Source organism: Astatotilapia calliptera, chromosome 13 (genome assembly GCF_964374335.1).
Source record: "Astatotilapia calliptera chromosome 13, fAstCal68.1, whole genome shotgun sequence".
NCBI classification, from domain to species: domain Eukaryota; kingdom Metazoa; phylum Chordata; class Actinopteri; order Cichliformes; family Cichlidae; genus Astatotilapia; species Astatotilapia calliptera.
Window position 1 is genome coordinate 20,678,087 of NC_137434.1, and position 16,939 is coordinate 20,695,025.

General features: G+C 41.2%; 1 protein-coding gene across 14 annotated transcripts in view; it reads left to right on the forward strand.

The window, feature by feature from the left end:
* The window catches only part of LOC113034723 (ankyrin-3-like), a 93,100-nt gene that overhangs the window by 49,711 nt on the left and 26,450 nt on the right, over positions 1-16,939 (forward strand). For 6 of the 14 annotated variants that reach the window (XM_080288255.1, XM_080288258.1, XM_080288259.1 and 3 more), the window contains 16 exons: positions 111-209; positions 327-425; positions 537-632; positions 2,228-2,300; positions 2,438-2,494; positions 6,162-6,285; positions 7,572-7,583; positions 9,838-9,940; positions 10,736-10,786; positions 11,325-11,434; positions 12,261-12,293; positions 13,170-13,394; positions 13,510-13,664; positions 14,359-14,570; positions 14,771-14,978; positions 16,179-16,275. In XM_080288255.1, the coding sequence (XP_080144381.1) occupies positions 111-209; positions 327-425; positions 537-632; positions 2,228-2,300; positions 2,438-2,494; positions 6,162-6,285; positions 7,572-7,583; positions 9,838-9,940; positions 10,736-10,786; positions 11,325-11,434; positions 12,261-12,293; positions 13,170-13,394; positions 13,510-13,664; positions 14,359-14,570; positions 14,771-14,978; positions 16,179-16,275 (1,754 nt within the window). The remainder of the gene's footprint in view (positions 1-110; positions 210-326; positions 426-536; positions 633-2,227; positions 2,301-2,437; positions 2,495-6,161; positions 6,286-7,571; positions 7,584-9,837; positions 9,941-10,735; positions 10,787-11,324; positions 11,435-12,260; positions 12,294-13,169; positions 13,395-13,509; positions 13,665-14,358; positions 14,571-14,770; positions 14,979-16,178; positions 16,276-16,939) is intronic. The other 8 variants (XM_026189653.2, XM_080288260.1, XM_080288263.1 and 5 more) reach the window with 5 other exon arrangements.

Sequence of the window (16,939 nt, forward strand, 5' to 3'; positions counted from 1 at the left end):
GTAAGCTGTGATGTAACAAATTATAGTCTGCAGTAGGCACTTGTGAGTAATTTTCCGTCCTGTTTTAATTGAATTGTCTGTGCCTCTTCTGCCATCATTTGTCATTCCAGATGGGTTACACTCCGCTGCATGTAGCTTGCCACTATGGAAATGCAAAGATGGCAAACTTCCTGCTGCACAACCATGCCAGAGTCAATGGCAAAACCAAGGTAGACACACAGAATCACACACATACAGTCTTGTATCGCTGAAGACCTTCCTGCAATCCTGCAGTGTATTTGCATCTTTCCTGGACAAACTGATTGTGTTTGTCTGGCTGTGCTTAGAACGGGTACACTCCTCTACACCAAGCTGCTCAGCAGGGCCACACCCACATCATCAACCTGCTGCTTCAGAACGGGGCCTCGGCCAACGAACTCACTGTGGTTAGTACGCAAACACACGGGCTAGACAGCAGAGCTTAAGTTTGAGGAAATACTGAATGCTTTTTTCCTTTCTGTGTGTAACTTCCTCTGTGTGTTTTTGTCACTGGTAAGAATGGGAACACTGCCCTATCCATTGCCCGCCGTCTTGGTTACATCTCTGTTGTTGACACTCTGAGGCCTGTGACTGATGAAAACTTGGCCACTATGGTAAGACACTGACTTCTTGTCAATGCCATCTCACATGCTTTAAGACATACAATCTTAAGACATATAATTACTTCATACATCAACTGATGGATATTTTGTGTAACTTGACAGCTGGGCAAAGATTCTGTGCTTCTTATTGAAAGGTTTTAATATATGTTTTCTTTTTTTGGGTGTGTGAGACTGTGTGATTTTTATTGATGATTCAGCTTCATTAGTTTAAATAATAAACTAACAGCTATCACATTTTAGCAAATTAACATGAGCAAATCTCATTTTCCAGACACTGAAGGGTAAACTTCTATGTTTTATTTTCTTAGCAGCCATTTATTTTTATTAGGGTATTAACTATGTGGAAATCAGCTTTGTCACTCTGTGATACTTTACATTTTCATGCAGTTTCTGGTTTTAATTGTTGGTGCATTAAAGGATTTTCTGATATGTAAGATTTCAGAGTTGATTCCAATGCTTTTTGGGCTCTGACATCAGGAAAAACAAGAATATCAGAACTAAAAGTTGTACAGTGCATTAGAAATAGTATCACTTTGGTTGTTTGTTGGATTAGGAAGGTTGTTTTTTGCTTAAAAGCGAACATTAGAAATAAGGTTTTTTATTTGTCTGTGAAACTACTAGTGTTTTCTTACCGAGCAGCTAGCTCATTGCCAAAAATAAACCGTGGCCGTGGACAGCCAGCAGCACACTGTAAGTGGAGTTAAGGTGTGAATACTGCAAATGAGCTTGCAAGTCAGTCTGTCACGCTGTGTCACATGTGTGAAGTTGTCCTGCTTAAGAGAAAGGGACGGCTCAGATTGGAGCTTAAGGATTCCCCTCGTATAGCCAACGTTACTAACAGCAATACTAACAGCTGACCCTAATGATCAGATGAGTGAGGTACAGAAAGACAGGCAGTGATGTAGAAGTGATGAAGAAGTGACAAGCGTGTGAGGGGGACAGTGAGTGAAGAGCCAGGAAAAGGGGTCATTGAGGATCCAGCACAATCAGCAGGAAAGTGTATTCGTCATAAATGCTTCAAACCACAGGAGTGTGAATAAAAGATCAAGGTCATCTCCTCACACCTCAGTGTGCCTGATCTATTATTCACCGTACACAGACCTCTGCTGTTGTTTTATGTTGCTCTTAAGCCTACATCTGCAGCCTTTGGAACATTTGCTGATCGCTTATCTGGGTCAAGATGGCCTTCAGAAATACAGTATGGCTACTTCTTGCTATGACAGGGCCTGGAGCCCAGTCCAAGGCCCAAATAAGGAAATATATGTGAAGCTTTCACTTTATTTGCAACTTATATCCTGAAGTTGACACCAGCTGACTACATTTATCAGAGCTTCAGCTGATAAAATATTTAAAGAGTGGGTAATAATCAAGATCATCTTTTCTTATGTTCCCTTTGCTGTCACGCATAAACTGACTTTCAAAATATCAACAACAATGTCACTATCAGTACTTTCTTTTAATATGTAGCAATGTGAAAGGCAGTGATTTCAAGTGATTATGTGACATATCATAATTTAAGAAAATCCATTTGTAACTGCTTAAAAAAACAGGTGAGGAATATATATGTATTTTTTTTGAATTTCCAGAGTGCATCCGAAAAGCATAAAATCAATGTCCCTGAGACCATGAATGAATTCCTCGATATGTCAGATGATGAAGGTATGTAAAAAAATGTTTTTAAATTTTATCACTGAGGCCTAAAATCAATGAAAGTGCATAATTCCCATATACTGTGTGCTATGTGATGTCATTCTCATTAACGTGCATGTTTCACTGTATGTGTATCCAAAACACAGTCCAGGCCAATGTGCCAGAAACTCTCAGTGAGGAGTCTTTGTCAGATGTTGACGAAGGTATCGGTTTGAATCCTCTCTTCTATTTTTTGCTTCTTTTCCTTTAATACAACGGAGCTGCCTTGCCTAGAACTAACAGTGTCGCCTTTGCTGTACTGCTGTTCTGCTTTGCTGTTCATGGTAATGGGAACGTTTTCAAAGGAACTTACTCACTGACCAGAATACACACTGTCCACTCAAACTAAATGCTGTGGTTATTCTTTAGTTATTATGTTGTTAAGGCTCCATGGGTTGTGCATATATACTGTTTTATTGTATTTATTATCTTTCCTTAGTCTTTAATCATGCAGACAAACAATAAAGTCCAGCTGTAGCCATTTTATTTGACACAAAATTGTGTAGCTGTGAAAAAATGAAAGCAAAATCAATGTGACACACATCAAAATGCAGAGTTGGAATATGAAGAGGCCGGCATACATCGTGTCAAATCATTTTTCAATGTATGTAAAATTTCATAGTTTGCAGCAGAGTAGCTGCTTCAGGACTGCAGGCCAATGTTCTGCCAAGTTTATGGTACAGAGGACCGTCCACTCAGTCCTCTGTCCTTTGTTTTGGAACTACACAGCCAAGATTCTTGCAAAATTGATGAGCTCGTTCACAGGCTGTTGCTCGGGGGATGTTGGTCAAGGGGTGTGGAGTTTCTGTGTGAGGCGATACAGCTAGAATCAACAAGTATACACGCATATCAGGTTTTAGGGGATGAGTTTGTTCTGAAGATCCTCACATAGGAAATATAGTGCCCATGACTTAATGTCCCCCACATAAACGGTTTATACCATGCATGTATTTCATCAGCGTTGTACTTCTGTGGCCTTGATAATCACTTTGCCCAATAGCACCACCAGACTGGCTTCAGACAGCAGTTGTATTCAGGTCTGCACTCCTTCATTTTCTATAGGATGCTGTTGTTTTGCTCTATGTGGGTTTGTGTTAAAGAAGTAGCAGGAGTAAATGGAGACTTTCTTCAACTTGTTTTAATCCTACATGAGGGAAGCCAATCCTATTAAGCTGCAGGCTGGAGTGACTCTAACAGCTCCCCGTGGTTGCTGTTGTGTGTGTGTGTTTTCTTGTGTGTTATTGTGACCTGCCTTATGACTTCTATACATGACTACAGCCACTAATCTATAGAGAATAACTTAAATCTTTGATTTTCTCTGTTAGCGTCATAGTATAGATTTCTATAATTCCTATGGCATTGGCCTGCAATAGTTTCATTACTGCAGTTAACCGTTGCTGCTTTGCTTGCATTCTCTTACTCTTGTGCAAGTTGTAGTCACTGTGTGCAACACAGAGACAGAAGAGCTAGACAGAGAAATGTTGCTCAAAAGATTAAAAATTGCAAAATTATGTGGTTATTTCGTCATTATTGTAGCCCCACTCCCACTTTGACACACAGCCAAACTCCCTCTAGGATTTCCATCACAGAGGAAGAATAAAACCTCAGTGAAAGTTTCAAATGCTGACGTTCCCAGGCATTTGCTCAAACGACCTGTCAGCTGACTGTGCTCTCCACAGAGCGGTAAACACTTCCACCGCGGCCCCTGTTGACACTCTTCAACTGGAGTTTGTTGTGGATGCTGCTGAGCCAGAGACGCACTGTCTCTCTCTCGCTTTAAATCCAATGAGATGAGCTTTTTTTTTGAGCCGCCTGCAAGAGATTTAACCCCGGTGTGGCCACCGATGTCAGGTGGCTTAGACTTAGGCTGTTTTATGTTTCCTCGTGTCCTTTTTGTGCAACAAGGAGACGCAAAACTTGGAGAGGTTCTAATCTACATTATTTTCGCAACGAAAGCAGCAGGGATGTGCGCACGGGCAAAGAAACACGCAAGTTGGTTGGAGTGGAGTTAAGTGTTTGAGGTGACGAGAGGGCAGCTTTTTCCACCAGCACCAGAAGCATTGAATGGACTTCTTGATAGTCTTAAACTTTCTGCAGTTTTTACACCGTGGGCGTTTTGTGGCGTTTTAGAGAAACAGAAATTACCGCCGAAACACGAACAGAGCTGTAATCGATATGGCTGCGGTGGACAAAGGTAAGTCGCTCGGGGGGTTTAAAAGAAGTTTCAATAGCCGGTGCAATTACTAAGCCACAGAGAATTGATCGAGAGACAGAAAGTAAGAAAGTGAGAGTTACTGAGCGCCAATGTGAAATTGTCACTATAACATGTGGTTATTATTTTTTCCGTTTTTACTGATTTTACGTAGTTTTTATTGTGTGAATTATAATCAACATCCTTTTTATATTTGTGAACAGTTTTTGTTTTTTCTTCTTCTTAGAGGGACGGAAAAGGCAGGCTTTTGTTTTTTGGGCGGGGGGATTCAGAATATGCTTTAAAATATAGGCTAGAACAGGAGGGTGTTTGTGTGTGTGTGTCGGGGTGTAAGTGGTGGAAAACTGAGCTTGAATGGGACTGCCACACTTTATTCTTAACAGCGAGCAGTCGATCCCTTTCCAGGTCTGTGAAGTCAGACAGAAATATCTGTGAAACGCAGGAAGTTGGATTATCCGCTCTGCCACAACAATAAAAGATATCGTTATGCGTTCAATAACACTTCATATGCTACATCCACATCATAAGATATGCATGTTTCGCTTTCATTTTTATTGAGATTTGGAAACAGACAGGAAGCGATATTATAATCGATATTTCTCTGTCCCAGTGTTTTAAAATTAAGGTGCACAAGATTTCAAAATTATACTAAATACACAGAGATTATTTATTAGTTAAAATATTTCTTTAGTATAATTAAAATATTGCGATATGTCTTCGAAAATCTTGCATCTTTTATCAATTTCCTTGCTTCACCTGAGAGAACATGTTCACAGTATTCTTTGTAAGAGTAGCTGATGAACATTATAATTGTAATTTATGAAGTGTAAACATAGGGAGTAAACAGGTTTAATTTTTTTCTTTGTCTTTAGTTTTGACTAAAGATAATTTCATTTATAACCCTTCCACCACTGGTTTTATTTTGAAATCTGACACCGGAAACGCTGCCATCCCTTGTCCTCTTGCTTGACACTGGTGGTGGTGTGTGATCGGAGTGCGGCAGTATTGAAGGTAGGGGGAGGGGCTGCGGTGAAGGAGCAGAGTGTTGCAGGCAGGACAGAGCCGGACATGAGGGAGAAGGGGAAACACTGTAGCCGCCCCGGCGGCTTCATTGACCGGCGTGTCATCGTTCACCGGTCCGCCGATCGAGGTGCGGTGCGGTTATGCACTTTCTCCTTATTCTTTGCTTATTGTGCTGAGGCTTTGGTAGCTATAAAACCTTCTGCTTTGACTCTTCTGAAACGAGCTGCGTTTGATTTTACAGGAGAGCTCTAGATATACCGCAAAGTGTCTTTGCTGCTGCCTCTTTCTCTTTTAATATTAGTCTCACCTCTAAAGTCCAGCATAGGCGCTGCTGAGTGTTCCAGCTTCATGTTGTTGGTGTGCCACAAATGAAAAGAATAGACTGAAAGAAAGAAAAGTTGCAGTGAGATAGTCTGGGTTGATTTAACGGCAGAGGGATGCTGATAATTAGCCAAGGCCCTCTCTAAGTAGTCTAATCAAATAAAAAAGAGGCTGGTGTCGGCTTGTTTTTCTTTGCTGGGTGCCGCATCGTCTCTCTTGCCCTGATTAGCTTTTGAAGTTAACAGGAGGGTTTTCTGATTTCGTCCCTTCACTAGGTGAGGATGCAATGACTGGGGATACAGACAAATACCTGCGGCCTCAGGACCTCAAAGAGTTGGGGGATGACTCTCTCCCTCATGAGGGGTACATGGGTTTCAGCATAGGAGCCCGCTCAGCCAGGTAGGCACCTGCCATTTTTATATATATGCACATTAAAACTAATGATGTACTTCACAGTGTGACATCATCTTTGCGATATTTGCAGTGGTCACCCTAAATCCACAGATTTATAATGCCATAGTTGATATGACATATATTGTTCTTGTTGCTCTTGAATAGTTTAATGCACAGCCCCCTCCACCGAGCACACACACATGCATACATATGCAACATAAACACATATAGGCTCACACACAATAACACAGCATAATGGAAGTCACCAGAAAGCGCAGCTGGGAAGTTGCCATCTAATGATTCAACCTGACTAAATGATTCAGCGTTTTGCGTGACCCTGTTTGAAACTCGGGCAAAAAAAAATGTACAAAGAGCTACCAAGCTTTGATACCTTTGATGCTCTGGGCGAACAGCTGCGTGTCGGTGTAGCTACACTTTCACATAGTGGACAAAGGATGTCGTGGAAAAATGGCAGGCGCCAATGAAAACACTCCGGTGGTGTGTTGTGCAGCCCCACAGTGTGTATTGTAACCGCACTGACAGATGGCAGATGGCACTGTGATGGCTGGATTGATAAAAACAACGTCACACTGACTGTGACAGGAAGCTGCTAACATCAGCAGGGCAAGGCAAACAAGGGAAACACTGGAGGGATTCCACGTGAACGACTTTGTTTTGATGGGCTGATCCTGGAAAAAGTTTTGACAGAGAGATAATACGTTGAATTATGCAAAATGTTAGTTTGAAAGAACTATTTTGTACAATGATACAGCGAGGAGCACATGCAAGCTTAAAAGCTGTGCTCACCTTTCTATTTCAGAGTTTTATTACATTATTATTACACTGACTTCTCCTTACAAATGATCAAGTCCTTCCATAGTTTCCATAGAACTTTCTTCCTCTGCAAACTACAGACACATACTAAAATCTGCATATACATATACATACATTGCACATACACTTTGTTAAGCTGACTGTTTTTGCAGGAGTGCGGAAATGTATAAAATAATGTATTGATCAGTGAATGTGTGATGCTGAGCAAGTTCTTTTCTTTCCCTTACCTTTTCATTTATGACATTGACATTGCATGGTCTGCTTTTTGAGTGGGCTGGATACACGCAAACACCTTCTCATGTAAAACGGGAAAAATTCGCTCAACCTTGTCGTAGTGTGCCACCAAAAGCACAGCATCAATGTCACATCACGCTTGAACGTCTTCAAAATGCTTTGCTTTTCACTCTGCTATTTTGTTCTTTTTTTCTTGTTTTCTTGCATCCTGTCTCTCATTCTAGCCCTAGAATCAGGTAAGAAAAGAGTAGTAGTTGTGGTACCAGTAGTAGTAGGTAAAAGATCTGTGAATGGTGTCTCTTCCCTGTGACCCTGTGAACTACTTTTTAACCCCAATCCAACACTCATAAGACTCTAACTCAAACCACCAGTCATTCATTGGACATTGGTGTCATCCAGTGTTGGTGTTTCTCTGTTCGTGGTAGCGTATTTGACCCATTTGCTGTTACGTGTTGTATTTTTAGATCATCATCATCATCATCCCTCCACTTTTTAAATCATACCTCTTAGTGAAATCTGTGTCTATTGTTTTGATGTAGGTGTGCAAAAGAGACAGTTTTGCTGGACATAAGAAAATATAAGCAGCTGTTTTGCGGATCTTTCAGTTTTGAGTTGTGTGGAGTAATCTACTAATGTTTTGATGTGGCTTCTTCTTATGTGGCACCTTATATTTTTTTGGAGTGTCTCTGAGTGTAACTTCCAGGGATCGGACACATCATTGGATTAATAATTTGTTGACATAATTGGAGGTGTCCCACAAGTATTCGGCATGATTCCTGCTGTTCAATTCTGGTTTGCAGAGATGGAAACTTTGCATTCGAACACAGCAGCACTCACGTGGATATACTATGACTCAGTTGCCTACAGTTGCCTCTCTGAGTCCACAAAAATCCCTTCGACTCAGTGCTTAACTGGTTCATAGTTTGACATGCTAGATTGAAAATTTGAAGTAGATTTTATGAGTGACCACCCATAAAAATGAATGGAGTGGAAAGAGGAAAGGAGGTGTTAGAGCAGGGTCTGATTGATTAGAGGAAAGCAGTGGGATAGAGGCAAAGTTGAAAAAGTCTTTAGTTGAGTGGATGAACTGATAAACTTCACAGTATTGTTAAAGCATCGTGACTCAGGAAATGAGAAAGCAGAGAGAGAAGGAGATCATTATGGAGAAGGATGACACGCAGAAGTGAAAAGCTGACTACAGGGAGGACATAAAAGGGAATGAGCAAGAATGAAAACACAGAAGGAAAAGAAGAAGCGCTGATGTTTTTGGGGGGAGAATGAGAAAGAGGAGGAAGCTGTAAAAAACAAACATGTTCGGGGTGAGAACAGAGTAGGGGGGGGATAGCGCGGCGCTGCCTTGCCAGCGAGTCCATTCAGCCCGCACAGAGTTGCTTGGTAACTTCGATGCCGGGGTAGGCAGGCTCTGCTGAATAAAGGGCTTCTCTCTGTGCTGAATAGCGTGCCCACTCAAACACGCTGAGCTCTGCATTTTCTCCCCCTCACTCACCCACTCTCCCCCTTTTGCACTCACGCACGGCGCATCAATACACACATACAGTATACCCTCTGAGAAACGAAGGCAGAGTTTTCAGCTTTGTTCACAGCTGAAGCTGCGTATCCTACACAAACAACAACAACAACAACAATGCACCTTTCACGTATGATATTTAAGTGCTTCTTCGCACACACACAAAAATATATGTTTTAGGTAAGCGTTTAGTCACCGCACATCAAATGAATATTTCACATCTTCTGCAATGATCAAATCGCTGTAAAAGGAGCACAAGAAAGAAGCCCGAAATGAATCTGCAGCACTGCACTGAGCCGAAGAGGCAGCAAAAATAGGCACACATCACCACACACAGCCATAAAGCAGACTGCAGCAAGATAGATAGAAAAGACCTGCTTCCCTTCTTGTATTTTGCTCCTTTGAAACAGGTCTAGGTCAGCTAATCTTAGAATAAAGGAAGGTGAGCTTTTGAGCTTGAGTCGGATTTAAAAGTTGAAATATCTTTGAGTGAATCTTGTTCCTTTTCCTGTCATTGATGACGTCTGCACAGAATTGAACACTTTAAGCTCTTATCTGCCAACCAGGTGCATATAAGTACAGTCTGCTATTCTGTCATACGTCATCATTCAGGCAGACGTAGTTACACTAGTGCTCATGACAGACGTATAGACAGAGCTGTCTTTTTTCCTTTCAGGCCGCCTACTTCTCCTCTTCCTCTTTCCCTCTATCTCTTAATGCAAAAAACTGACCTCACTCTCATTTCCATCTCTGAATAACGTGCTGCAATATCTTATCCCTGTTCAAATGCAGACTCTTCTGCTTCTCTATTTTCCCCATATTACTTTTGGACTCTCTGTCCAGTAAGTGAAACCCCTGGAGGTTACATGTAGTAATGGATTCCTTGCTTTTTGTTTTATGCCGTGTCCCCCTGCCCGTCACTTGTTGTTGCCCGCGGCACTGGGTTGCATGGTAACATGTAGCCTCCGCTCCTTCAGTTCGGATAGGTCCAACACGCTCAACCGGAGCTCCTTTGCACGAGACAGTATGATGATTGAAGAGATTCTGGCTCCTACAAAAGACACGGTAAGTTTCCTTTCTTTCAACACTATTTCCAAGCCTTCTGTCACCTTCTATCCACATTTTCTTCTTTGCTTTTTGTTGTAATTGTTGTCTTTCCTGATTAAAACACAAATTGGATAGATTAAAGGCAGAATCAGAGTAGCTTCATTCATCTTGCACAAGGGTCATAACAGAAGAAGTGTTAATGCCATGCCTGCTTTTGCCAAAGTGCTGACAGTGAGCATATAGCACCTTGATGAAAGCTCTATTCAAACCCATGAGCTTTGAGCCCCCCACCTCCAGCTTCCTGAGGGAAAACTGCAGTGCTCTGCAGCGCTCATCTGTCATTACGTTGTTTATGTTGGTCTGTAGCAATAAAAGAACCTGTAACTCTTTTCCTGAAATTATTGTTAATATTTGTTTCAGCATCACCCAAGATCCCAAACAAAACTTAACGATATTTTGTAGTTGTCTTGAATTAGAAAAGCAGATGTTTTGGAAATCATTTGACTATTTAACAACACTACTTTACTGTCTTATGTCAGAGAGCTTCCTGGTAAATTGGTGCTGTATTAACCTGTAAATATTATGTATATGAGATTATGTTTGCTTTGAATTATCTGCGTTTTGATGAGTGAAGTTTCAGTTACAGTCACCTATTGAATGTAGATGCTAGAATCAAGATGTATTCAAGGAGTCAAAATTGTTTTCCTCAGTGGAGCACAAATCCTGCAGTGAAGCACGGCACCATAAATTAATTTGTGTGGGCCATCTAGTACCTATAATGCGACTGCTGAACTGTTTTTCTTCTTCCCTAAGCTTCAGAGTGTCTGTAAAGACATTTCCTACTTGGTTGACCCACTCAATAAGGTATAAATGTCGTTGGATGTCTGACTCATTCGTCGGTTTTGTTATTTTTCATTCGCAGTGGTTCAGCTTCCATTTCTCTCAAGTTTTGCTTTTCCGTATATTTGTTTGTTTTGGGTCTTTGCCATAAGTCATTCCCATGCTCCTTTCAGTGTACGAGAGTTCCAAGATTCAGTGTTCACATCCTTCTTCTTTTATTAAAGCTGATCTTTAGTTTCAAGTTTCTCAGTCATCATAATTATATAGTATCATCTTTTATTTATGCGCCTCAAGTGCCTTTGTGTCCTGGCTGTTGTAAGACCATGGACAGTGATGGAAAACATTGGTGAAATAGAAGCTGTAAATGTAATCAGCCCATATCTATCATTGCAGTGAGTGATAATTTGTTCACTTTTTGTCATCTTGCACCTTGTTCCTTTTGTCTGGATCCATTAGTCAGTTTTGCAAATCTGCTGTCAGTTTTCTTTGTCATCCTTTTTCTTCTTAACCCATTCTTTACTTTCTGTGCTCTTTTCCGTGTCTTTGGATCTTCCTCAACCAGCACCTTGCTGTGACCAGAGATTACAGTTCGGAGTGTATGAGACGCTACAGCTGGACTCCTGACACTATGGATCACAGCCACAACACTGTGTCTAGTCCAATTCACTCTGGGTAAGAACAGCTGCACTCTCATCCAGCCTGGGAAGATGTTTCCCAGCATGCATACACTTACAGTACATGTGAAACGACACACATACTGCATGTGCATTCATATAACTATTTGCAGAAATCACACATTTTATATGCTTACTGCACGCAAATGTTTCACTGTCTTTTGCTCTCCCCCAAAGAGTCAATATTCAGCAAACTCTGCAGCACTGATGCAGACAAGGTGCAGGGCTGTGGGATTTCTGCAGTGCTGCTACTGTACACATTACATTAAAGCAACAAGACACACTTCACCCTCTAAAACTCTTGAGTTCCCCCATGTTCACTGCCGTCATTCTATTTTTATCATTACGGAAACAAACCGCATACTTTGTGAGCTCATGGTACAGTGGCTCATGTGTTTCACTTAGATAAACCGATGCGTCTTTTACATACTTTGAATATACGACATCATAAAGTGTTAAGATCTGCTCAGAATAGAGCGTGCTGTCTTTGCACAGAACTTGCACATAACTGAAAATATCTTTGGTGTTACTGAGAATTTAAATAGTGGGATCTATCATTTTAAGTTTTGGATCTTTCTTTCTATTTATGACACATTATTTTACCTTCAAAGCGTGCCTGTTTATTTAAATATTACTGTGTTCATTGTCATTTTGTCCTCATTTTTTTGTCCTTATTTTTACTGCATCCCTTGTTTTTTCACCTTTTTAGTCTTCTTTCATCTCGAGTAGTCATTAGAGATCCCACCAGTGATTATGGAACTGCTACTAAAACTAGGTTCTGGGGGTTTGCCTCCTGCATTGTCTCCCATGTGTTTATTTTGCAGCTTCTCCTCCCCGCTCCCTCAGTATGACTCCAGGTGATGACTGAGTTTGCTGCTCTCACCCATGATGGCGCAGTGATGTCACTCGCTCCTCCACCTCTGTCTCCCTCTCATCTCGTCACTGTCTCTTCCCTCTCCCGTCTGTGCCTTTGTCATCTGTGTGGTCTGGTGTTTCATTTGCACTGCTTAGATCTTAGAAGTTAGTAGTCGACATGTTTGGGACTCCTTCTTTATTGTGCTATTCCTTACTCTCTCATTACACATAAAAAATAACACCTCAGTCTTCTGACAAAATATACAGGGATTTTACTGTTTGCAACATGCTTAGCAAGCAACACTTATGGGGAGAAAATTCAATGTGTGGCTTTAAATTAAAGCTGCACAGGCAGGTTTGTATGCCTACCCAAAACTTACTCCGTCTTCTTATTTGTGTAATTTGGTGTATTTGTGGGACGCCACAACGTGCTCTTGATTTGAAGAATACCGATCGTATCGACCCAAGTTGAAACATTAGTTCTGGTGTTTAATATTTGACCACTTAATGCTGCTTTACAGGGGCTGAATCTTTGGCACGTGCTCACTTACAGCCTCAGTCCTGGAAACTAAACTTTCTACAACTTCATTAGCAACCAGTTTAGTTTCACACAGTGTTTAGTTCCCTAAACTGAGGCAGGTGAAGGTGAGAACAGCCAAGTTTCAGAACTCAAAGCATCGTTTTTCTCCTCTCTATCGTCCTGTCTCTTCCTCTTTCTCTGTTTTTGTTACTTTCTGTCTTTTCCTTCACTTTATTTTGGTGTACGGTGATCACAGCATGGGAATCGTCCTCCCCACTTGTGTCCGTAGCTTTAGTCTATCTTTCTCTTTTGTCGTTGTTTTGTTTCCTACTCTGAAATGTTCTTCTTCATCTGGCAGGTTCTTGGTCAGTTTCATGGTGGATGCCCGTGGTGGTTCCATGAGGGGCAGCCGCCACAATGGCATGCGCATCATCATCCCTCCCAGGAAATGCACGGCACCCACACGTATTACTTGTCGCCTGGCTAAAAGACACAAACTGGCCTATCCTCCACCCATGGTAGAGGGTGAGGGGCTGGTCAGCCGACTGGTGGAGGTCGGACCTGCTGGGGCTCAGTTCCTTGGGTAGGTTTTGGGTTTTTTTGTAGTAGGCTAGGAGACAAATCAAAGGTTTTTTCTTCTTTCTTTCTTAGATTGTGCACCAATTTAACGAAGATTCTTATGCTCTGTTTCCTCAAAGTCCTGTGATTGTGGAGATCCCTCATTTTGGTTCAATGCGGGGGAAAGAGAGGGAGTTGATCGTGTTGAGGAGTGATAATGGTGACACGTGGAAGGAGCACCAGTCTGACATTAGACCAGAAGACCTCACAGAGCTGCTTTCTGGAATGGATGAAGGTAACAGGAAGGTTATTTGGTGTGCTCCACATTTTATCAACCATCGTTGGGCTTTTTTGTGTGGAGTTTGCATGTTCTGCATGGGTTCTCTCTGGGTACTCTGGCTTCCTCCTGGAGTCTCAAGACATGCAGTTAGTGGAGTTAGGTTAATTGGTGATTCTGAATTGGATGTAGGCATGAATGTGAGTGTGAATGGCTTTCTGACTGTCTGTGTTAGCCTGTCCTTGGTCTTGCCTGCCTCTCAACCTATGACAGAACCCGGAAGTGGATGAGCAGAAGATGGATAGATATTTATTTGAAAAGCAAATTGCTTTTGGATGCATTGAGTTCCATGTACAGTGAACAGCTATCATCTGATTACTACGGCATAAAACTTTCTGCGTTCCTGTCTTTGTTTGCCAATGGAGATTAATTGAAAGAGCTCATAAAAATCTAATGATCACAGATGATTTGGTGCATTTCAGCCCAGTCCTATTTTTGCTTTTTTATGGGCTGATTACCTGTAAGCTGACAAAGCCTGCAGAAATACCATTGATCAACTCAAACTACAAATGGAAATTACACAAACAGATATACTGCATATCTGTTGCAAATATCTGTTTATGAGTGCAAAAGTACACAAACACATATATAAATATATATTTATGTGTGTGTGTGTGTGTGTGTGTGTGAAATTCTTCTTCTCATCTTGCAGAGATGGATAGTCCTGCCGAGTTGGAGAAGAAGCGTATTTGCCGCATCGTCACTGGAGATTTTCCACAGTATTTTGCTGTGGTGTCGCGGATTAAGCAGGAATCTAATCATATGGGTCCTGATGGAGGGGTACTTTCTAGCAGTACTGTTCCCATGGTCCAGGCCTCATTCCCCCCAGGAGCTCTCACCAAGAAGATCCGTGTTGGCCTGCAGGTACAGTAGGACTCCTAATGCCCACTTAAGTTTGGTCTGTATGATGACGGTGCACTGATTTGTTTCTTTACCTTACCATTCATTTTAACTGCTTAGATCCCTTAATTTGTTAGAATATTTTAAAATTGCCTGATTTGGCAGTAATCTGAGTTTAATGGCCAAATATTTTTTTCTGTACATCTTCCTGGCCTTCTGTTTAGGCCCAGCCTGTGCCAGATGACATGGTGAGGGCAGTCCTTGGCAACAGAGCCACCTTCAGCCCCATTGTCACTGTAGAGCCGAGGAGAAGAAAATTCCACAAGCCGATCACTATGACGATCCCTGTCCCACCTAGATCGGCAGAAGGCCATCCCATCGGCCATCGAGGCGAATCGGCACCCTGCCTGCGTCTCCTCTGCAGCATCACAGGCAAGCCGACCTGTGTATTAGTAGAGCATGACAATACTCTTGTGGTACCTCTATGCAAACAGCTTTTGCAGAATTAACATTTATTTCCAAGATTCCTTAAAAGATATCTTGACAGTCATTACATTTCTTATTTTTGTTTTAAAATGTTTTTACTATTATATAGCACTGTGCAAAAGTCTTGAGCCACCCATCATCAATTCTGTTTTGCTTCCAAAAAACAGACTTTTTTAAAGTGTCTTGAGCAACAATTCTCAATTTTGAAGTTTTTCTTTGGAAATTGGCTATATTTTAATTAGTTTTCAGTCCAGTCCGTTTACCTTGGCATTTTCTGAGGATGTGTTGTGTTTGTCAAGCCACTTAACACTGCCCTAAATATGAATCATTTAAGTAGAGAAAAGGCACTTGGCAGGCCTAAAAAATGTCAAGCACTCATTCACAGTACTCAATATGTACAGACAAAATGAGGAGAGAGATTCAACAGTGAGTGTTTATGGCTATTTGTAAAACCTAGTGGAGGCTTTGTCATGGATTGGGGCTGTATTTCAGCCAGTGGTGTTGGGAATCCTGTCAAAATTGATGGAATTATGAATGCAGAAAGATTCACTATGCGATACCATCTTTTTGGGAGCATGAGATTGATCTTAAACACATCACCAATGCAGTAAAATCATACCTGATTAGACAAACACACAGTGGAACCCTCTCAGTCATGGATGGGTCTCCCCAGAGCCAGGACCACAACATTGTTGAAGCAGTGTGTGATTATTGGAACAAAGAGCAGCCAGCATCCAACGAAGAGCTTTGAATGTCCTTCAAGGATCCTGGAGAACTTTTCCTGAAAGCTAATTAAAGAAGAATAAAGGTGTTCATAACAAATACTGACTTTCAAGCTTATTAGAATTGTGAAAACTCTGTTTTTGCCTTATCTACTTTGTTTCCATTTACGTTTTCACATGTCAGTACACCTATTTTCCATTTTTCGAGGAATATATACAAAATGAAATAATAAACATAAGGAGTAGCTTTAGACTTTTGCACAGCACTGTACAAATCATTATGAGTCGAATAGTCTGATCAGTTCTACTATGATAGTAAAAAAATGCAGAGCTAAGAAGATAAAAGAACAGCGATTACGTAAGCTAAAAACTGCCCATGCTGAAAAGGCAGTGAGCTAAATTTTTGTCCCTGTTTTTAATGCAGGAGGAACCTCCCCTGCGCAGTGGGAGGACATCACAGGAACCACACCACTGTCCTTTGTAACTGACTGCGTTTCCTTCACCACAAATGTTTCGGCCAGGTGAGACACACTCGTATGTTATACACACGGCAAATCAGAACTGGACCACTGCATATATAAATATACCGATGCCCAAGCTGTCAGTCAATCGTCATGAAATGATCTTGCTGACAAACAGACAGGCAAACAAATGGCGCCCGTGTTATACCTCTGACTTGAATGATCTAAATCTTTCAATTTTGATTAATTGGACTAATTATGGAGTGAAACTGTTACATTTGTGGAGGGAGAATATAGTACATTGAGCCCTAGAAACAGGTGTAACTTTCTTTATTAATAATAAATAATAATGACTAGATGTATCAATAATAAAGGTAGTAGGTTAAAGTATGGTTGGTTCAGTGTATATTTATCAATATCAAATATCAGTGTATATTTTATATTTTCTGGAGACCTTGATAATAAAAGCAGTTAGTTGCAGGTCTAGTCTCACCTCAGTGGAAGTCCCAACAAGTAACCCAAGAGAGTTTAACTCTCTTCCAGAAAACATTGTTGTGAGCTTCAAAATATTGACAGTGTATTTGCAGAAGTCGGCAGTGAATGCCCAAATATACCACGAGATAAAAGCTCAAAAATGCAACCAGTTAGTTGACAGAATCCCGAGTTCCCCTCTGATAGAGTTACACTCAGTTACACATTTAACTGTGTGGTGCAAAGTCAGTAA